We start from the raw sequence: 27,971 nt of genomic DNA, 5'->3' as shown, positions 1-27,971 counted from the left end.
GTTCACATAGGACTTCTACAGAAAAGAACTCTCCTGCTGAAGGTGAGCCCACAGTCAAATTTACAGAGCAAGAAGGGAAATAAGACACTGCAGGGGTAGTCAGAAGTGACAATAAACAGGGTGATCTATATTCCAGAAAAGTTGTGTAATAAGGCAATATGAAAGAGACTTCAACATAAGCATCTTCAAAATGTTCCATAGGATAAAGGAAGGAATAGAATCCATAAGGTATAAACAGCATGCTGTGAAAAAAATAGCAGACATATTAGAAAAGATGAAACAGACATTATAAAAAGTATATATGTGTATGTATACACATGCATGTATGTATATACATATATAATTTTTAATATGCTATATGTAATTTATATTATGTAATGTATAATACAGTATTTGTGTGTGCATCAGTGGAATAAAAACAAAATCAAGCAATAGACTAAATCCAACTAGAGAGGGAATCGGTGAAGCACCCCGATTCTACAAAGTTAAAGAGATGGGACTAGGAAAGAGAAGTAAGAAAGAATGGAGGAGAGAATGACGTCTCACATACACCTAATAGAAGCTTCAGAAGAAGAATAGAGACTTAAGGGGAAGCAGTAGATGAAGAGTTGATGGCTAAATTTCCAGAATTGAAGCAAAACAATTGAACAATGGAAGGAGCATAAGAAGAGGAATGCAGTGAGTAGGAATATTTTTGATGTTTTAAATATATTCAAAGGTCAACCAAATACTAGTTGTCCCTCTCTAAAAGGGATATTGAAATCTATAGGGAGGAATCGCCAGGAATATATACACACAGACACACACATAATATATGATAAAATTAGAGTGAATGGTGAATATGAAGAAGGGAAGTGGGTATTGTTGGTGAAGATGTGGGGTATTTGTTGCTGCGCGCAGGCTCTCTCTAGTTGCGGCGAGCAGGGGCTACTCTTCGTTGTGGTGCGCGGGCTTCTCTTGCTGTGGAGCACAGGCTCTAGGCGCGCAGGCTTCAGTAGTTGCAGCACGCGGGCTCCAGAGTGCAGGCAGGCTCAGTAGTTGTGGCGCACGGGCTTAGTTGCTCCGCGGCATGTGGGATCTTCGCGGATGAACGCTCGAACCCGTGTCCCCTGCATTGGCAGGCGGATTCTTAACCACTGCACCACCAGGGAGGCCCTGCAGGGGACCTGTAAACTGAGGATTCTCCAAAGCTGTTAGTTCCCTTGAAGCTACTTTGGCAGGCTGTTCTGTCATTTTAATGTCACCACTAGAGGCGCTCTTTTGTAGTACAATATAATATTGCCTCCATAAAATCTGTTAGAATGAGCCACTGGCGGGGGGCAGGGGTCATGAGGACATTATTAGTAATCATTAACCCAGCACCGATGAGAGGAGCTGAGAGTAGCTGTCTTATTGGAAAGCACCGACCCAGGGATGGGATATTGGGAAGGACAATATTAATGAAGGAGAAGAATTAGGACAACCTGGATGCTAAAGTCTTATCTGCAAGAGCTGGGGCCTCATAAGGGCGGTGGGCATCTGGGCTGAGGTGCTGGCTTTACAGCATTGCCTGAAGCCTACACGGAGTGGACACACACACACACACACGTACATACAGCATGTTGTCTTGGTTCTTCTTATAATGAAATAGTGCAGTGTTGTTTCCCTTAACAATTCTCTTTAAGTATATTTTTTTCAGACCAAAGGATACCAATATTCTGATAGAGAAAGTAGGCACTGGTATTTTAGCGGCAGGAAGAGGAATGAGTAAGTAGGAAGATTTTTTCATTTGTTTTAAATATATTCAAACACTAACCAAATCCTACTTGTCCCTCTCCAATAGGAATACTGAAATCTACACAGAGGAATTACTAGGATTATGTGGCTTGGACAGTCATTTCCCCATAATCTTTTTTTTTTTTTTTTTTTTTTTTTTTTTTTTTTTTTTGCGGTACGCGGGCCTCTCGCTGTTGCGGCCTCTCCCGTTGCGGAGCACAGGCTCCGGACGTGCAGGCTCAGCGGCCATGGCTCACGGGCCCAGCCGCTCCGCGGCATGTGGCATCTTCCCAGACCGGGGCACGAACCCATGTCCCCTGCATCGGCAGGCGGACTCTAAACCACTGTGCCACCAAGGAAGCCCTCCCCATAATCTTTAATTCATTTGTTAGCTTAAAGTTTTATCATCATCATCATAAAATTATTTAATAACTGCCCACACGCAAATCTCTGGTTGCTAAGCTCACCCCAGTTATTGCAGGAGGAGAATGCATGACTCACTGTGGCATACATGCCAATTTAATTTTCATTTTGATTGGCATCTTTCCAAAAGGATTACTTCTACTAAACCCTCTGCTGATGGCAGTTGTAAATCGATAAACTACTGTACACTTGAACATCACCATTGACAATATTGTGCGGAACGCGATCAGTGAGTGGGGAAGGGAAGACAGTTGGTTTACAAGCAAGAAATAAACAACTCACAAACGTGCATCAGAGCCTCCACCTAGCACATTTTATTTCTCCCAATCCCCAGAATGCTTCACGACCATACCTGTAATCAATATTTCACAGAAAAGTACACTCCTGGAGAATGGTTACAATAGGGGATCAACTTGTTGCCAAGTGATTCGAAGTGTAGGGGCATCATAATCCAAGATTGTGTAAATCCTCTCACCTGAGGTGAAGTAACATAGCCTGGTAAGAACTCAGCACCACGAGTCAGTTTAACCCAGGTTTGAAGTCTGGCTTTACCCGGTTTCATTCCCCGACTTCCTAGCTCTTTCTCATCCTCCAAAATCCATCTTTAGTGGGATGGTTTTGTGTGTGTGTGTGTGTGTGTGTGTGTGTGTGTGTGTGTTTTCTGAAGCTGACGACTTCTGCCCACAGTTAGCTGTGCCTCCTTTTGCATGCTCCCAGCACTTTGGACATTGGTACCACTCTTACTGTGCTTCATCACATTTGGTTTTAGTCATTTTATTTACTTCTCTTTCTCCTCCACTTGAGGCCAGGGACAGTCACTGGAGAGGCAGTAGAGCAGTTTTAAGAACATGGGATGTAAGTCAGAATGCATGGATTTGAATCCTCCACTTCTTACCTGAATGAACTCATTAACCTCTTTTTGCCTCAGCTTCTTCATCTGTAGAATGGGGATAAGCCCATAAGGTGGTTGTTAAGTATTAAGTGAGTCAATAAGGGTAAGGTACTTAGAAGAGTGCCAGGAATATAGTTAGTGCTCGATAAACCCATTGTAGCTATTCGTACCTTTGCGTCTTTCAAGGTACCTTTGCACCCCTTCGGGGTGTAGCTTGGTACATGGCAAATGGTTCTCAGTCGATTTTAAATGAATGAATGAACAGTTTGGCCCAGGACAAATTCATTTAACTTCTCTTGCCTCAGATCTCTTCTCTAAAATGAGGTTGTTAATTGAGCATCAAGGCCCCTGTTATGAAATCAGCTTCTCAAATTGCTTGAGGTCTTCAGTGGTTACAGGAGAAGTTAGTAAATAGTTTCAATCTGTTGATTATACTTTTAGCTGTTTGTCAGAAGGGAAAAGTTAGAGCAAATTAGTTAGAATGGATACTGGAGAAACCCGATTGCAAAAGAATAGTCATGGGCGTCAGAGCGTGGAAGTGAATACATTGTGTGTAATATTTTTCTCTCTTTGGGCTGAACTCAAGCTTCCTGTAGCTGGAAGCAGATGGCACAAAAGTGCTTACAGTGTGGAAAGCCAGTTTTCCCTGTATGAAAAGAACTGAGAGAATTGGGAGTAGCTTTCACTTCTTGTCTCCACTAAGTAGGGGTGAAGAAAAAGTCCGGGGAATGTCTTTTGGGTCTCGTAGCATCCCCAAACCCCAGATTACCTGAGTCAGACCACGCCCTGGTGTCAGAGTACTCCCTGGGCTGAGAAACCCAGGGTAGCATTAAGCAGTGATTTATAATCGTTGAATTTTAGTGAGAAAGGTAGTGAAGTTTCCTTTAAATATCGCTCTAAGAAGTTATGAACTGTGCTAATAAATATGCAGAGGTCATATCTATTCTTGTTTGTTTCACAATTCACTTTTGTTTTTTTTTAAAAAAGAAAAAAACATAACTGAGTTGAAAAGCATGCCATATTCCATCTTTTTCTGTTAACCAAGCCAAGAGATAGCCATATCCGAGCACCACTGTTTAGCGACCCAAATTCCGAACCCGGTGCCAAGAAGAAAAGGGGCTGGCCTTGTACACATAACATTGTATTGGCTGACGATCCTTAGTTTAAATATGGGCACTGCCACCTACGTACAGGCCAGGAAACCATAGATATGTCGCTTAGTCTCTCTAGACTGCCCTCTCCTCTTCTATAAAATGGCGATAATGACGACACCTACCTTACAGGTGTTGTAAGGTTTAAGTTGCTTATCCAATTATAACCACAGTATTTATCGAGTGTTATCACCATTTGAAACCCCAGTTTGGGCAAAAAAAAAAAAACAACAACAAAAACACAAAACCCAAACCGAAAAACAAATGAACAACAACTAAAGCAGAGTGGAGAGTTTAAAACTCCTCTAGGGCATCTGCACAGTTCTCAGGGGGATCATCGACCTGGCCTTTGACCCCTCCTTAGAATCTGGAGGATACCATCTTCTCCAAATTCAGCAGGTTCTGCTGCCCAAATTCTGGCTGCTGTCTGAAAAGAGATGTGTTAAGACTTAATCCTGAGAGAGCACTGAAGTAGTTTCCCATACCTCTCTGCTCCTTTCAAAGATGGCAACCCTTGACAGGAAGTTGATGGAAACAGTGCCATTGGCAAATAGGAAATCAATCCAGAGTTCCTTATACTGCTTGTGAATCCTGCCCCCCTATGCTGAGTAACCGTGAACATTAGATCATTTGTAAACACTGCATTCCCTTCCACACATCTTGAGTTTAGGTCACCTTCCTCCAGAAATCCTATTTCCTGAAACAGCTTAGATCCAGAAAAATGACTGTCTGCTTCTGCCTCAAATCCTCCGTTCTTTTTCCCCCCTAGCTTTTCATTTAGATCACTTAGTTCACTGGGCAAGAAATGAACCCAGTGTTACAGATATTTTGCCTCTGAGTTTTGCACATTTCTCATCTGCCATAAGTGTTGCATCATAGAAACACCTCATTTATGTTTGTTAGCCACCAGTCACCTCATAAAATAACAACGGTTCCTTCAAGATCTTCAAATATTATCGAATAAAACTAAATCGATCTCAGAGAAGCTGGTGCTTTTGCTGGCTCTGCATGCTCCGTCACCACTGGGGCAAACCATGTAGTAGAGAATAAATGTATTGTATGTACAAAGTATTACCCACACGTTAAACGAGAGAAACTTTAGAAAATGGGTGCGACTGCCTTGACCCACATGTTCCAAGTTCACCCAATATGATCTTCCAAAGGCAAAGGCACTAGTTATCTCCATGCCCCATGAGACAGGACCTTACGCTTTCTCAGTAATGGTGTTGCTACCCTTTTCCTCGTGACCCCTCCTTGGTTGCAGGTCATGGGTATGTGAATAGTAGTGTAGTTTTAATGACAGAACGAGAGCCTTGAGTCCACATATCCACCAAGGTAGATAAGGTTTCTGTTGTAGCCACAAAAGCTTCTATAGGAAAATCAGCAATCAGCTATGGTATTTGACAACCCCTGCTGAAAAGAATGTTTTCCTTGTACAAAACTTCAATCCCCACATCTTGAAGCTTAAGATCATTTTCTTGTGATCCTTCCTCTCTCCGAATGATCAAGGGAGAAACTTCCACACCAGCAATCTGATATTTTTCTCCAGGTTTTCTTTTTCTTTCTTTTTTTTTTAAACATCTTTATTGCAGTATAATTGCTTTACAATGGTGTGTTAGTCTCTGCTTTATAACACAGTGAATCAGCTATACGTATACATATATCCCCATATCTCCTCACTCTTGCATCTCCCTCCCACCCTCCCTATCCCACCCCTCTAGGTGGTCACAAAGCACCCAGCTGATCTCCCTGTGCCATGCGGCTGCTTCCCACTAGCTATCTATTTGACATTTGGTAGTGTATATATATCCATGCCACTCTCTCACTTCGTCACAGCTTACCCTTCCCCCTCCCCGTGTCCTCAAGTCCATTCTCTACGTCTGCATCTTTATTCCTATCCTGCCCCTAGGTTCTTCAGAACACTTTTTTTTCTTAGATTCCATATATATGTGTTAGCATACGGTATTTGTCTCTCTCTTTCTGACTTACCTCACTCTGTATGACAGACTCTAGGTCCATCCACCTCACTACAAATAACTCAATTTCGTTTCTTTTTATGGCTGAGTAATATTCCATTGTATATATGTGCCACTTCTTCTTTATCCATTCATCCAATGATGGACACTTAGGTTGCTTCCATGTCCTCTCCAGGTTTTCTTGATTAAAGTGACCAAGCAGGTAATCAGGGACCTTGAACTCTTGATGTTGCAGCTGCTATGGCTAATTAAAATGGCAAGGAGCTGAATTCATAGATATGATTAATAGCATCAGGGTGCTTTATGGTTTTAATGTTCGTAAATTATGACTGCACAATGAAATTTTTATATGGGTTATAGGATTTTTCCTCTTAAGGATCAGAATTAATTAATGTGTTCCCAATTGATTTTATTTATTTATTTATCTATCTATTTATTTATTTATTTGATTTAAATATAAACCAGAGGTGGCTTCAGTACATTCTATAGCTTAAGTATTTAGAGAATGATCTAAGAAAGGGGACATAATGAAGACCAACCCCACTATTCTAGAGCAGTGCAAGCCTAGGGTTCCCTGGCTTTTCATTCCGAATGCAAATCAGGAGAGAGCCAATCAATTGCTAAAAAAATTGATTCTGGAGATCTTTGTTTCTGAAGCATAATTCCCCTAAATGATCTGACTAGGAGAGACTCTTTGCCAGCTAATACATTTGTCAGGTTATGTTACAGAATACAGTAGTCATTCTTTCTGTCTCTAGAATTCCAGTGTGACATTGACGAGATTTCCTTAAATTTCATTTTTCTTCCTGGTTGGAGTTAAGTGGCCGGAGCCTTTGCTAATGGCGTTTCTCTAATCTCCTCATTTGTATTTCTATCCAGTCGTTTCTCTCAGCTTTGGGACATAATTAAATAGACGACAAAAGGTGGTACTTGCTGCCCAGTCTCTTCAATACCCCCTCTGCTGCCCTACTCAGTTACCAGCTGGATCCCAGTGCTGCTTGACCATGGTGCACTTGAACCTGCCCCCCTTCCCTCCCTTTGAGCTCATCATCAGTCCTTGACCTGGTAACTAGCTGGTCACTGAGATGTTTTGATGGACTGTCAGTGAAGTTGGAGAGCCAACTGGCAAGTGGCTCTGAGTATGTTTATCTTCACTTCATGGAGGAAGGGTGTTTGAAATCTTTTCAGAAAGACAGCCAGTTCCTCCCTGCTCAGAAAGTACTGAGGCTGCTCCTGATGAGGCTGTCTGAATTCTCTCGTTTTTACTCATCACAGTCACATCTGTTTGGTTTTCTGCCTCTCTCCTGGAGATGCCTCTTGAGAGCAGGTCCCCCCAGCTTCTTTCCAGCTCCGCCAAGGCCTGCCAAGAGAGATTGGCAGACAACAATCGCATTCTCTGCTCTGATAGCTCACATAACTCTCCCTGAAAAGAATGCCAAAGCCTGCTTCTCAAGTGAACCCGTGAAGAATGGAGCCGAGGAGACTCGTATTTTCCTTGGGGATCCCATGTGGAGTTTATATTCTGATGGGATGGGAAGAGAAAGGGCAGAGGGCAAGTGAGGAGGGCAAGGTGAAGAGGTAGGAGGAACAGGCAGAAAAATCATAGGCTCCCAGGGCCCAAAAGACCTTCCAGAACCTCTCATCCAGAGGTCTTCAAATGTTTTGTTTTTAGTAGTGGAATCTTTTTATTTTTATCTTTTTCATAAGAAATCACACAATGAGTCCCAATATATAAAAGAGAGGAAAGAAGTGCTATGGTTGAAACACGGGTGAGGGAACTTACATCTGTGTACTCTTAGGGCTCTGCAGGGTACGATTTGAAAGCCATTCATCAAGTCTCAAGGATGATTTTAAAGATGGGAAAACTTGGACTTCCCTGGTGGGCCAGTGGTTAAGACCCCATGCTCCCAATGCAGGGGGCGTTCGATCCCTGGTCGGGGACAAGATCCCACATGCCACAACTAAGAGCCTGCATGCTACAACTAAGAGATCCCACATGCCGCAACTAAGATCTGGCCCAGCCAAATCAATAAATAAATATTTCTTAAAAAATAAATAAAGGTGGGAAAGATGAAGCGCCAACAGGAGATACGACATGTCCAAGGTCACACAGCCAGTTAGTGGTAGAGACAGGATTCAAAGGTATGCCTCCTGTCTCCCAGGCTAGAACTCTCTGTGAGTTGACTTAGAGAAAGGAGCCAAGGATGCTTTCTTCCTGAATCTGATGGAGGAGAGAGCTTGGTGGTTAGGGCAGTGGGGAGCAAAGGTCTGGGAGGAGCTGCAGCGAGTAGGCCCACCTAGCATTGAGGAGTTGGGAGCCTTGGAGTTAGGCAGGGAGAATTGAAACTCTGGATCTGCAGGAGATCCAGGAATTTCCCTAACAAGGGCGCAGGGGGAACTGGTAGGAGCAGAGCAAGACAGGAGCAAAAGACACTTTGGAAGTGTCAAAGGAATGTTCTTTATTCATCCTCCCACTGAAATGTCATGCTGCTGGCCTGGGGTGGCAGTAAGACAGAAAGGAAAGGCAAAATATGCTTCTCTAGGGTGGCCTGCGAGTCTTTCTTTCATTATTGCCTTCCCAAGATGAATGGGGTTTTGGGACTTCCCTGGTGGTCCAGTGGTTAAGACTTTGCCTTCCAATGCAGGGGGTGCAGGTTCAATCCCTGATCAGGGAGCTAGGATCCCACATGCCTCGCGGCCATAAAACAGAAGCAGTATTGTAACAAATTCAATAAAGACTTTAAAAAATTGTCCACATCAAAAAAAATCTCTTAGAAATAAAAAAGATGAATGGGGTTTTAGCACAGATCTGCTTTGAGCGTTTCAGAGTTATATTCACACTCTTCTCTGAGGGCACCTGAGAAATACACACGAGAGTTAGGAAAGGATGAAAATATCTGCTTCATTAGTGGTTAACGTGATTGTACAATACAGTTTGGACCCAAAGTCAAAATGGCTTTCATTCAGTCCCTCCCCGCCACCCCCTGCCCACCATGATCCCTCTCCAGTGATAGACCTCTGTGAGTTCTCTCACTGAAGGAGACAGGAGAACACATGTGGTCTGTAGGCAGACACACCACAGAGAGTTAGCTGCCCCTATCTCCAGTCTCACCCATCACACGTCATTCGTTTTCCTGTCCATGGAGTTGAAAGAATAAAGGGGGGATATAAATAGGCAGAAGTACATTTTATGGGCTGACAGGGACATGGGACACAGAGTCTGGTTCCCCCATACCTCTCACTTTTCAAGAGACGTTAGAGCAAGAAAGATATCTATAAACACCCATAGAATCATTTGGTTATCAGCTGTGACCCAGTGGTTCCATGCTCATGGCATAGAGTTTAATTCTCTAATGTATTTTTTAAAAAAAAAGCCTGAGGTGGTGGGTAGGGGTTAGTGACAGAGCTGGCGTATTTACATGTTTGTGTTTGTGACTTTGTAGTGACGTGCCCCTCCTCTTCATTATATATTCCTGAAGTCTTCTTCGTGCCTGTCTACCTCAAATACCCACCTGAAAATACCTTGTGAATGGCATTTGGACAAGCAAACAATGAGTGCTCTCCCGGTGGAGAAGCGGAGGAAAGAGCCCGGGAAAGCCCTCCTCATTTTCTCAGTATCATTCCCTCATTCTTCCCGAGTTCTCTCCCTTGCCTGAATCAGAACTCTGTCTTTCTTTAGCTTTGTCATGCCTGCTTTGGTTCAAGGTCCCAAGAGAGAAGCAAGAGGAAAGAAAGAAAGAAAAAAAAAGGCCCTTGGAGTTGGTACTCAGCAGAAGGTAAAAACATGGCCAGTGAGTAGGAATCTCATAACTGTCCGTCCCACACCCCAAATATTTGGTCCTGGTCAGAGCTCCTTTTGACCCCTCTTTTGGTGAGATTATTTCCCTTCGTGGTACTTGGAATTCAAATCACATACACTCTGAGCCAGGGAACATCTTCCTACCCTTCAGAATCAGTATCGATCAGTCATTTGTCAATTATTTTCAATAAACTTTTATTGAGCATAAATCATGTGACAGGAACTGTGCCAGGAGATGGGAATATAGTGGTGACCAAGCCCCAGTCCCCATTTTTAAGGTGTTCAGAGTTCTGTGGGAGCAGACCAGGGTTTTTCCCCTGTGAATTCAGGTCTGAAGATACTTCGATGGGCTTGAGGTGCTAAAACTCTCCTACCTTGTCCTTCCTTTTGGGAAAGTGCAAAGCACAAAGGAGCAGTAGACTAACCTGCAGGGGATTTCAGACCATTCGGCATCATTCTCCTGTATCTATCCATTTCAGTCCCTGCACTTTCACCCCCGCCCACTTTAGCAGACACATAATCGTGCTTCTGACAGGGCAAGAGACACTTCAAGGTTGGAGAAAGGTGGAAGGGAGGTGGCAGCAGCCTCCCCGGTGGAGCAATGAAATTTACAGAAGGTTCAAGTGATTCAACTCTGATGGGCTAAGAAGCCTGAAAGATTTCAGTTTCTTAGTTGAGGTTCAGGCAAAAGAGCTCAGGAAAGGACCAGAGTCTAGGCATTTGGTTGTGCATCTGTATCAATTCTGAAAAGATCTGCAAAGGGGTGGAGGTCCAGTAAACAGCATAGTGGTAGCTCCACGTTGGAGCAGACTTACTATTGGGGGGCTTCCTTTCTGGCATCAGAAATCAAGTTAACATAGTAAAACCATCATGTCTGTTTGAAGGGAGAGATGTGGACGGACTATTCTTTTTGTTACATTTGACCTCAAAATTCCTTCTTTCTTCTCCAGATTAAAATATAGAACAGGGAAGGGACAGAACTTGTGAACTGAGCGAAGTGAGCAACAAGCCAGACTTGATTCCTGAATTGAAGGGAGGCAGGCTGCCTGAGCTTGAGGGGGTGGGGAAAGTTAGGGTGTTGGAGACGCGCCAGAGCTTAAAGAGGCTCAGCCCTGCATTTCCCAGATACTGCTTGTGGTACACCACCCGAGCTCTTTGTTTGGATCCCAAAGCCGAACAGAATGATGAGGGGGCGCATTCTGTTTTGTGGAGGGGAAAAACGGGGTTCGGGCCGCACAAATTGGCCTGAAATGAAAAGTCAGCAAAAAGCACCGGGTGGCAGCGTGGCGTGCGGGCGCAGCTCTGCAGTGCCTTCTGCTGCTGCTGCCGCTGCTACTGCTGCTGCCGCGGCCGCGGGGGCTAAAGCAGTCTGCGAGCCCCGGCCTCCTTCCTCAATGGCTACAAGTGTCGCCATGCGAAAAACCTCAGCGAGTGTGTGTTTGGAGGGGAGTGGGTGTTGTGAGTCCGAGCCTGGGGCGGGGGCTCCAGCCCGGGCGTAACCTGGCCAGCTAAGAGTCACACACTAACGGAACATCCCGCTCCGCCGCCCCCATCGCCAAGCAACCCCCGGCTCCTCCAACCCAACTGCCTCATCCCAGTGCCTCCTCCATCACTGTTTCCTCCCTAAGCTCCTTCGGGAAAGAGGAGGGGAGAAGGGTTTGGGAGATTGAGCCCCTACAGGTGTTAGCCCGAGCGGCCCGCCGGGGACTTGGGGGGTGGGGCGGGTGGGCGGCCCGCGGCAGGGAGCCAGCGGGCTGGGCTCCGGGAGGGAGGGGCCGCCGGGGGAGGGGGCCGCGGGAGGCCGTCGCGCTCTTCCGGAGGGTGCCTGCGGCGACGGAATTCCTATACTGAGTCTGTGCCGCGCCCAGAGCAGCAGCGGCGGTAGCGGCGGCAGCGGCGGCAGCGAAGATGCAAGGCCATTACCTGTTTGAGCCCCGTCGGAAAGCTGGCACAGGCCAACTTTTCCCGATCGGCAGGCCAAGAAGTTGCAAGGACTAGTCGGAGGCTCGGAGGGGCCAGGGCGAGGGCGCGCTCCCCCGCGCGCTTCCTCCATCCCCCCCTCCCTGCTGCCGCCCGCGCTCCCGGCCTCTCTCCCGCCCGCGCTCCCTCCCTCCGCCTGCCTCCCTCCTCCGGCCCCCGCCGCGCGGCACCGGGCGGTGGGTGCCGCCAAACTCCGACCCGAGCCACTTGGACTCGCACAGTGTCCTCGGGGCGCAGGGGCCGAGCGCACGCACTCGCGCAGCTCTGCCTCCGCCTGGCAGTCTCGCCCGCGATCCCGGCCCGGGGCTGTGGCGTCGGCTCGGACCCAGGCAGCCGGCAGCCCGCGCGGGATCCGGACCACCGCCGGAGGAGCTCGGCCGGCATGCTGAGCCCCCTCCTCGGCTGAAGCCCGAGCGCGGAGCAGCCCGGGCGAGCGCCGGCTCCGGAGACGAAGGCGGCGGAGGCGCGAGACCGAGCGGACGAGCGGCGGAGGAGCGGGGGGAGGAGGCGAACCCGGAGAGGGGCCCGGAAAGAAGTGGTGGTGGTGGGCGTCGTGGCCATGGCGGCGGCTATCGCCAGCTCGCTCATCCGGCAGAAGCGACAAGCCCGGGAGCGTGAGAAATCGAACGCCTGCAAGTGTGTCAGCAGCCCCAGCAAAGGCAAGACCAGCTGCGACAAGAACAAGTTAAACGTCTTTTCCCGGGTCAAACTCTTCGGCTCCAAGAAGAGGCGCAGAAGGAGACCAGGTTGGAAGGGGCTCTTGGCTGGCTTTTTCGCCCCCCCGTACTTTACGGGTGTGGAGGGGGCTGGGGGGCGTGGATGGAAGCGGAGGTGAGTTTGTCGGCGGCCCATCTAGTGCGGATGTGGCCACCTAGCCGGGGTGCGTGCGTGGGAAGCGATCGCTTTCTCGCCTCCTTCGTAACAGTAACAGGCTTGCTGCATTGCAACTGCCGTGGGACAGGCGCAGAGCCTGGGGGCATACCCTGCCCAGCGGGCGCGCAGTCAGCTTCAGACAGGCCACATGTGTGCAAGCCCGTGGGCTCTGGGCAGGCGTGACCCAGACGTGGCTATCGCGTGAGTGGCGTGTTAATTGCAGGCGCGGAGCTGGGCAGACCCCTGCCCACCCCCCACCCCAGGAAACCCGGGGAATCCCTCCCTTGCCTTCACCTCCGAAGCTCTGACCCTTCCCCTCCAGCTTCCACCCCCAAGGGCCGTGGGCTTCCGCTATCTAGGCATTCTGTTTCTTTGATCACTTTTAAGCTTATCGGGACAGACTTGTGGTGCAGCTTTGAAATATTTGCTGGAGAGAAGGGGGTGGATTCCTAGAACCTGTGGCAAAGAGCTTAGTGATCTGGTTGAGACTAGTCAAACTGTGGTTACTTGCTACTAAAATGCAGGATTCAAGAGAGTTTAAACTCAGAGCCAGATCGTGGGTCCTTTTGAGCCTGTTCAGTGAGAAGAGTAGCGCGGTATTCCGGTGCCAGGGGAAATTCACACAGCTAGAGGTGTCGGGTTGCGTCAAGGTAGACCTTCAGGCGTAGAGGCAGCTTATTTGGCTATTCTCAACCAAATGTATCCTTTAAGCTGTTTCCTTCCTTTTACTAGATGAATATCACAGAATTTCAGACTTATTCAACAATCTGTTATTTCGCTGTTTGTGTGTTCTACACATCCTGGAATAGAAATGCAGACACACATTTTCTGCTCGCTCGAAGTTTTTAAGGCATTAGCTGTAAATTAGGCTTGTTTTTAAACAGGTTTAAGCGGTGGCAAAGCATGATTATGTGGCCTGAATAATCACGTAAATATCATTTCAGTGCAGGTGTCTGTATTCAATAAAAGCAAATTCTGGATAACATGGCTGTTATTGATAAATGAGGCACTTCATTAATCTATGGCGATTCATAATTGAAAATCATTTTGAGAATATTTTGGATAATTATATTTGATAACGAAATTTGAAAATAAATATGAACTAATTTTCTTTCCTCCGCACCAACAAAACCCCTGCCCTTTGCACCCATTTTCCCTAAGGATAATTAATACGATAGGGTATGATAATGGTTGTTTTATTCTCCCCTCCCCCTTTTTTTGTATCGCGGCTCAATTTTCTAAATAGAAGTCCTTTGATGGGGTTCCGGGTTATTTATGCGTTTTCAACCTTCTTAGAATGGAGGGAGTTCTTTATTCTAATTGTGGTATTTCTGAGGGAAATCTTTGCTAGTGTGTTTTTGGTCCCTGCTTGGCAAACCCACTCTAAATCATCTTAGTATTTCTCCTTTTCCTTCCACATAAGAAGTAGCACGTTGTTAAAAGGCAGAATATGCCATTTGCCAACCCATTTCGAATGCTCAATGAGATGGAGTGCCACTCTGTAAGCCAAAGGACACGCTATCAGAAACTGTCTCTGCTGTCAGTAGCTTTAGGGCTTTACCAGTGTTACCAGGTAGAAATCAAATGTTTCTTCAGTTCGGAGATTGGTTCTGAAGCTTGGAGTTTGTTGGTTTGTTTTCTTTCTTTCAGGGGACTCTTTAAAAGTGTCATCTGACCTTTTCCACTAAAATTTTTAAATGAAATTAGAGTTCTGAAATCTGAGTCTTTTCAACTATATATGTACAACTTATCAATTGATCCAAACCATCCTTCTCCTTGCAGAGCCTCAGCTTAAGGGTATAGTTACCAAACTATACAGCCGACAAGGTTACCACTTGCAGCTGCAGGCAGATGGAACCATTGATGGCACGAAAGATGAGGACAGCACTTACAGTAAGTGACTGCAAAATAAATAATAGTATATCCCAGCATGTTGTTGACATTGTTTTCTTTCTTTCTTTTTTTAAATTAACAACCCTTGCTAAATCCCAAAGCAAATCCAAAATAGAGTCAACACTATATAATCCTGTTTCAGCAGGTTAACCTAAAGGAAGGGGAACATGAAAATATCTAGAATAGTGAACTGTAGCAAATAATGTTGACACCATTCTAAAGAACAATCCAAATGTCATCTCCATGGTAATCTGGATAGATTTATGGCTGTCCTTTGGATTTTATTACTTTTTTCCCACAGAAAATTTACTCACCCACACACTGATCCTGAAATAGCACGGTTATCTCTACTCTTAAGAACCGGTCTCATCCCAAGAGAGAGGAGAGGTTTCATGTCAGGAGAATTCATCATTACAAGCTTTCACTTCTGCTCCCCCCACCTCCACAGACACTGATAACTCTCAGACTAATTGGGATTTTAACACTGAGATACCTCCACAGGTGGGTAAAGACATTTCTTTGAGTGCTTTATTTTTATCCGTGGTCTTAGGACCGAATTGGAGACCATCATGGTGAACCTAAAAGAGAAACACATCAAAAAGAAAGTCAATTTTATTTCCAATTACTGAAGGATAGTGATTCCAAGATATTATATAACCTTTTGTTACATATGCTTTATTTATTTGGAGTCATCAAAACATAAACTCACAAATAGTAACGCCCTCTTCAATGGTAATAATTGGTGGGGTTTTGCAATTAGCAGGTTGCTGCAGACCTATTCAATGTTCCATGAGGCTAAGCCACCTAGCTCTCACCACTCCTTCCCAATTTTCCCTAATTTATATTGCATTTCCCTCAGGCTTTGTTATTTTCCCAGAAATAGTCCCATTGCCAAGGAAAGCCCATCTGAATGCTAACAAGTCCTCTGCAGCATTTTCAGAGATGTGGGGCTAGAGACAACAAAGCCATAGACAAGGGTTCCAATGTTGAGTGTTAAAAGAGTTTCACATCCTTTAAGAAAGCTTCCTGGGCTGATTGATGGCCAATGCAAGACCTCAAGAGGAAGTCACCTTTAATTACCCTTAAAGAAAGCTCTGTTGGTACCTAGGGTGAAAAAGTTCTATACTTAAATGGTTTACTAGTTTTTTGGCACTGTTTTGCAAAATGCAGTGTTACTGTTGTGGTACTGAAGTTCTACAATGAGTATGCTAGGTGTTCTTTCATGCATACTCTTTCTTCTATTTGAAAAAAATGAGTCAAGGGTAACTAGAGGGTTTTACTGCACTCCTATAACAGACATGAGTCCATTATGACCAGTAATAAAACATTCCCATAAATTGTATGTTTAAATCGGTGTTTGGGAAAGAAATTAGGGGATGTAAGCTGCTCCGTTTTCCAAAGTGCCTCAGCGAAACAGATTCGTTGGGCATTATTGGAAGTTCACGATCAGCTGCGAATGAACCCCACCCGGTCAGGTTTTCCCCCATCTACTTTTAACTTTTTTTGCAGATGGAAATCAGTGAAAAACTTATTTTGGGTCCAGTGTTCACATGCGTTTCCTGAAAAGGGAAAAAAAAAAAACTCAGACAATTCATTTGTTTATAAACAGCAATATGGCACACGCATCAAGATCACACTGTGTGTGTAGTCATTTTAGGATGTTACACACACATAGATATATACACACAGACACACACACATATATGTATGTAAATCAAGGCTCCATTTCTTAACTGTGGAATCAGGTAGTGGGTTTTACTTTTCAATTCTTGCATATGCATAGCTTGTGCCTTTCAGTTGTCTTATAACTGACTGATATGCATGGCATTTCTGTATACTAATGATATTGTCAGGCCTTTAAAGAGACAGAATCTGTGTTTAGACACAATGAAATAATGAGAGGTGAGTCAGCTGATGGTATTACCATCACATGAAGCATACAGATGAAAAGTATCTCAAAATAAATAGCAGGTCTGTGGGGCTTCACTCTACCCATGCTGCCAAGTATAACCAGGGGCCAGAGAGCTAGCGTTTCTTCCCACTTAAGTACACTGTAGGGTGTAAGTCATCATGAAACAAGAATGTTTAATGGTTAAAGTGATCATTAAAATGATCATCATTAAAATGGAAGTTTAGCCATGCAGATGGCTTCTTTTTTTCCCCAAGCCAAGCAATTTTCTTGGCATTCATTATTTAATTAATTATTTTAAATGAATGGAACAAAAATACAAGTTTTTTTCCCCAACTATCACTTTTTCATTTTAATACTGTTTCCTTAATATGCATTCCTGGTATTATGTTTATATTTTTATTAATTTTTAGGATTTTTCATTTTTTTCTCGCTTAATTCAACGTGGTTGATTTTATGATACTTTAATTCTGACATGGTAAGCCAGATCATGGTAAAACAAATCAGTTCACGTTTACCCAGATACATCTGTTTCTGAAAACATATGTTTGATGTTATGCATTCAAGCTGACCTTAGGTAGCTTTAGTACAATGATAAATGTTAGTCCGATAAACTCTCATCATGAGCAAGTCAACCACTGTAAATTATCTATTGCCCCCTGAAAAGGAAAAGATGATAGACATTTCAAGGGAGTGGTTTTATTATATCTGCCATGGGTTCAATGAGGGCGATGTTAGAATAGGCAGCTTTCCTTTCAAAACTCCAGTAGTGTTACCAGTTCAATGGGTCAGCTCTTTCCAATCTACATTAATATATACTTTTTAAATTACTCCCTTTGAGAAATTGATCTTAACCCAACTGATAAAAAAGGATGGCCTCGCTTTCGTATTCGGCAAACACTGAGTGCCAACTGTGTGCACATCTCTGAGAAAAATGGTCCCTTCGAGGTAGAAGGAGTTTGTTTTTACGTAGACACAACAGGAAACAAGAAACGAAGGCCCTTTTATTTATTAAAATCTTCAAAATTTTGGCAGAAATGGAAAAAGATATTAGGTGTTTAATGAATGTGTTTTAGATACACAAATAAAATCAGTTGTTTTCATGTTCAGCATATTTTCATCCTAATCAAAATAATATCTTAAGTCCATGAAGTACTCCAGACTTAGAGAAGCAAAGGCATATTGGAGAATATTGAACCTGTGCAAGCTCACCCTTGATGTAATTTCTTTGCATTTTTATCTGGAAATACTGTCCCTTTAGACAGACTTGAAACAAACCTGTTTTATGATCTATCTTGAATGTCGAAAGAAAAAAGATTGGACTGGTATCACCCGTCACTCTCCACTTTTGCTGCTCTCTTCAATTTTTTATTTTAGAGTGGTATTTTTTGTTTCTGAATCAGGCTTCACAGAAATTTATGGTACGTAGTGGAAAATCCATGGCCGCTATAGAGTTCATACCATTATTCAGGAATACATAATGCCGGGCATGGGTTACGGATGTTCTTTGCTTCTCTTCCTCCTACTGCTATCTGATGTTTGGGACTTAAGCATTTTATTGCCCATTAAAACCCACATCAGAGAGGAGTTGGGGCACACGGTGAAAATCAAATATTTCTCTCTCTCTCTTTCTCTGTTTTTTGCTGGTTACCACCTGCATTCAGAGAACTAAGAAGGTTCAGAATATTGTAAAACTTGAAGTTCTAGAAACAATTCTGAGCGCCCTTTATTACCTGTCATCTATCATCTGTTATCATCTATTAGTTTGACTAAACTAGGATTCAGACATACACTGGTGTTCTAGTTGTCTAGTGGTTTGGCTTTTAAGCCAAACCCATATGGAGGTTTTTGTTTGGTTTCATTTGGTTTTTTAGATATCAGAATTTAAAACTATGAGCTTTTATATAATGGGATTGTGATCTATTACATTCCAAAAATGTAATATTATCATGGTTTCACCATGCAGATTGCTAGCAGTCCACAAATGTGTGTTGAGCACCTGCCGTGAGCAAGGTACCATCAACAGAAAGAGATAGAACGTATACGTGACATGCTCAATGAGATCAGACTTCATTCCTGGGCACTGCATGGTCAAATATAGCATTAGATCCTGGCTCGCAGTCTGTGCAATTACTTTCCTTCACCTCACATAGCAGAAGGGCACAGCTTCAAATATGATGAGTATTGAATGAAATGCCATCAGTGGCGTGTGGTAGGAACACTTGTATTTTGAACCGTACAATGTCCTAGCTCCTCTCTGGTGACACGCTGACTTTAAGGGAAAGGTACATTGTAGGCTCACCAAGGAATATTGAGTTCTTCATTAATATTTCTCAACTCTGTAACCCCACCTACTGTAGTAGAATATACATACACCAAGATAAGAGATCTGAGAGAAACTATTCTTACCCACGGGGTGACTGCTTTACGTTCTCGTTCACAGGAATGATAGCAGACCAATTTATCATCCTCCATAAACTTACACACCAAGGCAAAAATCGTCAACATTGGTCTAGGACTCTTGAGAGAAAGGTGCACAGGCTATTTTCAAAAGATGTGTGTGGCAAGCACTACGTTTTAAAAATGTACTGTTTTATTTTTATTCCTGGTGTAGGAGGGAGTAGACAGCTGGTAGGGGGAAGACGCCCACTGGTTTCATCCAGTGAGTGGTGTGTGATTGTGAGGAGAGCCGGGGTGTAAGTTTCACGCAATCAAACCTTCAAATGGAGAAATGAAGGCCTCCTGGGCACCAGCCAGCTGCCCACTTACAACTATTTAGGAAAAAAAAATGAAATAAATAAACCTCTCAAGTTCATTGTTTTTATTCCTATAACCTTTGCTCCCAGAGACTAAAAGACAACCTATCTCAACCCAATCTTAGAAAATGTTCTTTAAGAAATACTACTGTGGGAACGTAAGACTCCTTTTTTTTCAAGGCCTGGAACTCTTTTTTTGTGCTTGCGTCGGAAATAATACAGATAATTTAGGTGAAGGAGTTGGACTAGTGTCTTTTCTAAGATTCTAGGAATCTCTCCCCAGCTGATAGATCATATCTGTGTCTGAATTTCAGCAGTTGTCTAAGGGAGCAGTTTAAAACCTTGGCTGGTTGAAAATAAAGCTATTTAATATGTAGACCAATTCCTGGAACTGGATCTTTACAGAAGCATCAAGATTTCCCACCTCCAACACTATACAAACCATGGAATTGTCTTCCATTTTCTCCGGGGTGTTTAAAAATATGTAGCTATAGTCCCCGTTGTATGACTGCAACCATGAATCAAGAATACTGAAAGGGGGCTTCCCTGGTGGCACAGTGGTTGAGAGTCCGCCTGCCGATGCGGGGGACACGGGTTCGTGCCCCGGTCCGGGAAGATCCCACATGCCGCGGAGCGGCTGGGCCCGTGAGCCATGGCCGCTGAGCCTGCGCTTCCGGAGCCTGTGCTCCGCAACGGGAGAGGCCACAACAGTGAGAGGCCCGCGTACCGCAAAAAAAAAAAAAAAATACTGAAAGGTAGAAGAGGCCCTATCTATCTGGAGTGTTATATATATATATATATGAATATTCCTACTAAGCACACATTACTTTTGGAAGACCAGACAGTCCTGCTGGAAACATTGAAAAGCTATGGAATTCGAAATCCTAACCTTGTTTTCACATTCTTTTTGGTTGCAGCTCTGTTTAACCTCATCCCTGTGGGTCTTCGAGTGGTGGCTATTCAAGGAGTTCAGACCAAGCTGTATTTGGCAATGAACAGCGAGGGATACCTGTACACCTCGGTAAGCCTGTCACTGTGTTCATGTTTTGATTATTCTAGTTTTCACCTGATACGAAATGAAATAGGCCACATATGTGTTATCATTGCAGATTTGTGTGTTTTGAGGAAGAGTGGTCTGGATGGAAATATCTTTGAAAAGACATTAATTTCCAGTGAAAATTATATCTATTACTAATCAATCATCTGAAGCTAGCATTTTGGGTATAAAATTCAAAGATTCACTCCACGTATTTGCGTGCATTGGCATATGGGTTGGGTAGCATATGAGGTAGTGGTCTGTCTTGCTGTAGTGCTTTGCAGCTGTGGGAAGCAAAGCCATTTCTATAACTCAGTTCAACATATATTTATCCATGTTTACTCCTAAAGAAATTAATGAAACCTCATCCTCAAATCAACTCTAGGACATAAAGAACAGTTTTAGAAGTGTTTCTGTATCTTATATTCAGTTCAGTTAGGTCACATTTGCTGTCTCTACTTTAAATTCTGTTTTTCCATCAAGCACAGTTCAATCTCTCCTTGCAAATTCCTGCTTGCCTTTTCTTAAAAGTTTATAATGTACAGAGTACAAAATGAAACTTTTTCCAAGAAATTTATAAACAATGTAGGCAACAGTTCAGCTAGGAACCTGGGGCCACATTAAACTTTTAAAATTTTTACACTTAAACATAGGCAGAAATGGTACAGTACCAGGGTTAGGATTTTATTCTTAGCAGTAGAGCTAGATACAGAGTACAGGAGACCACTTAATATATGAATATTTTTTAATCTTTGTTTTGAACTTCATATATTCTAAGAAAAGGATAAGATGTTAAAAATGGAGAAAATTGCTTCTCAAACTTCCTTCTAGATAGCCTTGAAGTAGGCTATTACCATGACTAGAGAAATCTATTCCTCAAACTGCAAAAGTGGTTACCTTTAAACACTCTTGCCCTGGCCTGTTCCTTAAATTTATTTCAAAGCCAGGTACGTAGAAAGACTCTCAGACCTGGTGAAACCATGTCATAACTCTGTTTTTCAGAGACCAAGATGGGAAAGAGGGGCGGGAGAAGAGTGAGACCAAAGGGCCTATTCATTTGGTAAACTGGGTAGTGCATTTCAGATTCCACAATGAAAGACTGGAAGCGTAATCTTCAAATCCTGATCACGATCAGCATTCCTATCAGGCCGTTTCAACTGTCTTGTTGTTTAATAAATACAGGGGTTTTATTCTTTTTTACAAATGCCAGATTTGAGTTTATTGCAAACTTCATGACATCTGTCACTTTATTAATACATGGCCATTATTATAAACGATAGGAAAGGGGATTTGTCTTTCAGATTTGTGCATTAAGACAATTTAGTAACAAAGGATTTTAATTAACCTCATTTAGATCAACAGACTACCTCATCAGGACCAGATGCAAAGGTAGGTTTTTCATAAAATAAATGACTGCTTTCTGCAACTACTATGCAGGTATGGGAAGGAAATGGAATATACAGGGCATACTTTTGAGAAGGTAAATACCGGATGGCGTAGGAAATCATTACTGGTAAAGCATCCAGAATTTCACTGAGCTGTGTGGTCACCATTGCGGTGTCCTGATGAGAAAGGTTGATTTTTTTAAAAATCTGGCAACAGTAAATTTTTTAGAACAGTTTGCAAATAATATGTAAGTTAAAATGAGAAAATGGCATGTAAGTTAGGCAGTATGTCACGTGCTCCCACTCAAGAAAATTAGGGCGTGCAGTATTACATGTAGGGAATTGATGTCAAAAACTCATAGCCTACCATTCAAGTTGACCGTTATTCTAGCAGATGGTAAATGTCAACGTGAGCTCATTTCTAAGGAAGGCTTTCCAGGGGAATCAGCATTGTAGATGGATGGGCTGCCTTTCTTTGGTGGGCAGGCCAATATACAGCAAAATGTGGACCACTTTGTATGCATTTCCTATTAAGGAAGGGAAACCTTAAGTAAGTGTTTCCTATTAAGGAAAAGAAACGAGGTTTTCTTTAAGGAGGAGAGATGTCTGATTGATAATCCTAGAGTTCGTAGAGGAAGAAATACCCAAATTAGTCTGCTCCAGGAAAGAATCAGAATCTTCTCCAGGATAAATTACCCAGTTCTTCTCATTACTTCTTACTGATTGTGGTTTGGGGTCCCATCACCACGTTGATCACTATCCTCAGTGGGTACTCCATTTATTATCATCTTTTTAAAAATATCGGGCTTCCCTGGTGGCGCAGTGGTTGAGAGTCCGCCTGCCGATGCAGGGGACGCGGGTTCGTGCCCCGGTCCGGGAGGATCCCACGTGCCGCGGAGCGGCTGGGCCCGTGAGCCATGGCCGCTGAGCCCGCGCGTCCGGAGCCTGTGCTCCGCAATGGGAGAGGCCACAGCAGTGAGAGGCCCGCATACCACAAAAAAATAAATAAATAAAAGTAAAAAAAAATGAAAATATAGTACTCAGACTCTCTCAGGATATTGTCTGTCTTAGTGACTTCAACAACACAAGACCAAAAAGCTAAATGAAATATCCTGCTTCATCAGGAAGCGAGGGTCACCAAAGGGAAAGCTTCCCTTACATAAAACCGTGGCACTTCTGCTACTGAAATACTGTATGCAGTTTTGTTAACAAAGAGAAAATAAGATTGGACAAAGACCTCAGGGAGGAAGCAAAAATAAGAAAAGGAAGTAGAGGCTACTGATACGGGCAAGTAGAAAAATCTGTTAGGAGGTTATTGACAATTATCTTGGTGAGGGCTGACTAAGGGCTGCCTTAACATTTTCAGTGGCAATGGCTGAATGGAGAGGGATTTGCGAGGCATTTCAGAGGTAGAATCGTGAGGATTTGGTGGCTGACTGGATTTGGAGGGAGAGTAGGAACACCATGTATGGTTGGACATGTATAGTTGCCATTTACTGCACAGATGGAAATAACGTATCCTCAGGTAGACATTTTTTAAAATCTGCACAGCAGTGGTTATTAGGGTCCCGGAGGGAGAGTGAGAATTTTACCTTTGGCAGTTGAGTTGATGGTGAGCTATTAACCAAGATGGAGAATAAAGGAGAAACTACAGATTGGGGGGAAAAAAAAGATACCTGAGTACAGCTTGACATAGATGTTTGAAAATATGAACCTAGAGCTTGAGGAAGAGATGTGAGCTAGAGATAAAATGCGGGAGTTACCACATGTAGGTGGTGGTTGATGCCACGAGAAGAGTTGAGGAATACATAGCGTAAGGAGAAAAGAGGGTCTGTCGAATAATATTAGGCAGTACTAGCATGGAAGCGGCCAGCAGCAAAAGAACGAATTGTGGCAGATATCATAGCATTGCAAAAACCAAGTGGGGAGAGAGTTTTCAGAAGAGTCAACAATCTCAGAAGCTTCGGAGAAAACAAGTAAAACAAGAACTAGGAATACACCGTATGAAGGTCTTCAGCAGTCTTGGCAAGAGCACTGTCTGTGGAGTAGTGGGGACAGAAGCTAGACTGCAGTGACTTGAGGAATGAATGGGAAGAGAGGAGGTAGAGGCAGTAGGTGTAGACTTTCTAAGGGAAAGGGAGACATGGGTGAGTATTTAGAGGAGGACATGGGATTGAAGAAGGCTTTGAGGGTTCTTTGGTTTAAACTCTTGAATATATTTGTTAGCTGAAGGGCAAGAGCTAGTACCGAGGGAGGTGCTAAAGACATAGGAGATGGGACCCTTTGTGGAGTAGGGTCCCAAAGGAGTCAGAGAGAGTGATGGAACTGAGTAGAAGTGAGCGGATTAGATTCACCTTGAAGAGATGCTGTTTCTACAACAGGAGGCAAAGAGATGAGGACAGATGCGGACGTAGGTGTACTAAGTCTGCAGGTGATGGACAAGGAAGTTGAAGAATTTTTAGCCAGATGACCTGTATTTTCCCACTGAAACAGGAAAGAGAGTCATGTGCCAAAAATCAGGCATAGGGAGGACATAGGTGACGGTTTGGAACAGCTGTTTTAGGAAAGGGGAGGGGAAACAGTCTAATGACCAGGGCTGGATAGACTGTGACCCATGGGCCAAATCCAGCCTACCACCTCTTTTGGTAAATACGGTTTTATTGGGACACAGTTACACCCATTCAAAAGTCTATGGCTGCCATTGCGATACAAGAGCAGAGTTGAATAGTTGCAACAAGAGCCCTTGTGGCCCACAAAGCATAAATTACTTACTATCTTGTCCTTTACCAAAAACAGTTTCTTGACCCCCCTAGTCAGATGATAGTTCACAAAGCTTAGTTACCTATTAGAATCACCTGAGGACCTTTAAGAACATTCCATTCTCTGTGCTAAACACGAACCAATAATATCAAAATATCTGAGGGTGGAGTCTGTGCAGTAGTATTTTCCAAAGCTCCCCAGATGATTCTAATGTGTAGCCTGGGTTGAAAACCACTGATAGACAACTAAGAAAAATGATTGCTGAATAGCACTGAGAACTGCCCCCCACCCCCGCAGTGAAGTCAGAAACCGTGAGTTTGTAGGCACTTTTGTCCTATATCTGAAATTTCTGAAGCTGACCTTCTTTTTCTGTTCTTGTAAACGAATTGCCTTTACATTTCTAAAGGCTTGTTTCTTGAGATGAAAGAAAATGCTGATCCTTCGGAGAGATTCCTTATTCTAGTTCCTTTTCTTTTTTTCTATCTTCTTTTGCATTTCTGCTTCTACATCCCTCGATTTCTTTTATTTTTTTCTCCTCGATTTCTTTTAAATTCAGTTTTACACTTTTACCATTTCTTACCCCCTTTGGTCATTAAATAAAGAAACAATACCTCCACATTGTAATTGCTCCAGAGATAGCAATTTGCTTTCCATGATTAATCTCAGGATTCTTGCACCCTTCCCCCTCCCTTTTTTCCTTGTTGCCATGGGGGACAGACTTGATGTAGGCTCAAGTGGCAGTGAGAAACCATCTGTGGCACAGAGACTCATAATTAGCCATTATTTCATAACATATTTACTTTTGTCCATGATATAACTAAGTCTTTCTAGAACTGTAAGGAAATTATTACTCATTGTGTAGAGAGAACTTTGTTCATACCTTTGGTTTTCCTTTACTAAGCATAATGAGTTGGACACAAGCTTTTGAGAGTTCCTGAAAACTTAATAGTATAAAGCCATTTGTAATACGTATTTCAAAACTGCTTGAAATAAAGGAACATTCGCTATAGGAAAACAAGAGTCTTAAATGTAAAAATGTTATTAATGTCCTAGTAACTATCTTAATAGAGGAGTAATAACAGATATTAGAAACAAGATAATAAAGATTCAAAGCTGAGCCCAAAGCATTTTCTTCTGCTTTTGGAATATTCCAGAACTTGGCAGCAGCATTTTTCCCTGCCTAATTATTTCCTGTTCTTCAACACTAGTTTTCCATTTCCAGAGTACACTGTGCTGCTTGGGTTGTTGTTGGGATAGCTAACGTGTGTAGACAAGTAGAAATCCTTTGACAAGTAAACCTTTTCCATTCAGATATTTCTAGAGAGGGCTTTTAGGAGTGATTTCACTGCTGTGTTTTATGGTCCTGGGACTATCACAGCAAACTAGATGCAAGACCAGGAAGCAGGTCTCTCTGAGAGTCCGCCTGATGCCATGGGAATGAGGCAGTGTGTGTTACTGATCCCAGGGCCCCAGGCAGACTTTGAATCTGAACTAAGGGGGCATATTTTCCTTCTCTATTGAATTATTTTTACTTAGCTTAAACTTAGCAAGTTTCTTCTCCCCTCACAGATGTTAATTTTGATGATCCATTCAAGATGTTGACTGATTTTCCACTGTGTAGTTCTTGCTTTTTAAAATTTATTTTATTTTATTGTACCTAGTAAACAATCCATTGGGAGACACTTTGAGTAAATACCTGCTCTGAAGAACCCAGCTTTTAACATTATATTTTCAGGTATCCCAAATCTCTTTAGAAAAATAAGATCATTAGTCAATAAATTGAGAAATGACCATTGTTTTTTTAGATAGGCCATATAAGTTTACTGATAGCTAAATTGAAGTAGAGAAAATTTAACACATTTTTCCCCAAATGAACAAGTGTCATAGAAAATAGGATCCAACAGCAAGGATTTCCTGGGTTCACCATTCTAGTCACTGGGCTTCCATACCGTTATTTAATGGAAAGTTAGTTTAAATCGTCCAGGTGAATTAAAATCGGTTCTGATACATGTTTTGATTTCATACTATGTGTGGGGTCTTGGTTTATGTTAACATGCCTCAGATGTTCAGGACATTTCTCTGTCAACTGCGACCTTACTCATTTGCAGGTTTCTTTAGTTCCTCTGATTTTAGTGTATGACAGTTTAAGATCTAATTTTCAGTGATACAGCTTCACAGCTCAAGACCATATTGTAGTTCAGAAAGGATGTTAAAATTGAGATGAATTCATCGATCATTTCAGAGTGATGAATGTTCTCCCAGCAAACATTTGTAGCATGTAAAATGTTTGAGTTGTGTCAAATCTGTACATCAGCAAGTTCGTATAATTTAACTTCTGGGGTTATTATCACAGAGACTTATAAATTCAGTAGAATTAAATGCAAGGGCACTGGTTTAAACATTACAGCTCTTTAAGGAGGTGGGATTGCCTCAATTATAAAAGGAAATATATTTAAAATGAGCGCTATCATATCCAATATAGAAGAAAATGATCGTTATGGGTTTTGCATATAGCCAGTAGCCATCGTATATATCACCCCCCTGCAAAACGAGTAGACACAAATAAATTCTAACTTCTAACTACAGCATTAGCTTATTTGTATATTTCAGTTAATTCACAAATTGTTGAATTTGATTTGTTTAATATAAAATTTTAAAAATGTTGACTCTGAAAACTTAGATTCCCAATTTTGGTACCTACATCTAGAAAACTTTTTCATTTTCAGTGGCTATGGGGTTAAACAATTTTGATGGGCATTTTCAGTTCAGACTAATGGATTGTAAGTGTAATTGTACACATACACCCCTATTTCTGAGTGGTATCACTAAAAATGGAAAACGTAGACACGGAATTATTTTACAGGAAGAAAAGCAGAGAAAACAAGCAGATTTTATTTGCTAATGAATGGCTCTGCTAAGCTCAAGCAGACAAGCTTTATGTTTTAAAGAGGCTTTTGTAGTTATTGTGTTGGTGCTATTGAATTAGAGGTCATTACAATTATTGTATTGAAAAATATACCAAACTTTCTGTATTCGTCTTAGATATTCCTTCAGAATACCAGTGAATCAGCATAATTTTCAAACCCAAAATAGATTTCCCAAGTCACAGATTATTTCACATGTTTAGTTCTCTTTGCAGTTAATGGAAGTTTCATTCAAATGTGAAAGAAAATCTAGCTTGACATTATTTGAATGTGAAATTAGATGACTCTGGTTGGTTGTGCCTTCAAAGTCAAGGGCCTTCTCTTTATGGTCTCTGTAAAAAAAAATAATAATAATGACCAAACTGAGAAATTATTCCGGGTGAAGATCTTAGTTTCTTAGATGGAAAAAATGACCGATGATGATACTTCCTCAGAAATCAAGGAGACAATAGTAGTCAT

The 27,971-nt window shown here is 42.8% G+C and overlaps 1 protein-coding gene across 3 annotated transcripts in view; it reads left to right on the top strand.

The window, feature by feature from the left end:
- The window catches only part of FGF13 (fibroblast growth factor 13), a 503,531-nt gene that overhangs the window by 424,036 nt on the left and 51,524 nt on the right, over positions 1-27,971 (top strand). For 2 of the 3 annotated variants that reach the window (XM_079910297.1, XM_079910299.1), the window contains 2 exons: positions 14,632-14,742; positions 20,325-20,428. In XM_079910297.1, coding sequence (XP_079766423.1) covers positions 14,632-14,742; positions 20,325-20,428 — 215 coding nt within the window. Of the gene's footprint in view, positions 1-11,885; positions 12,723-14,631; positions 14,743-20,324; positions 20,429-27,971 lie in introns of those variants that run through there. The other variant, XM_079910298.1, reaches the window with a different exon arrangement.

The sequence above is a fragment of the Stenella coeruleoalba genome (assembly GCF_951394435.1).
Source record: "Stenella coeruleoalba genome assembly, chromosome: X".
NCBI lineage: Eukaryota > Metazoa > Chordata > Mammalia > Artiodactyla > Delphinidae > Stenella > Stenella coeruleoalba.
The sequence above is the reverse complement of the archived record's forward strand: the minus strand, read 5'-3'. Positions and strand labels throughout refer to the sequence as shown.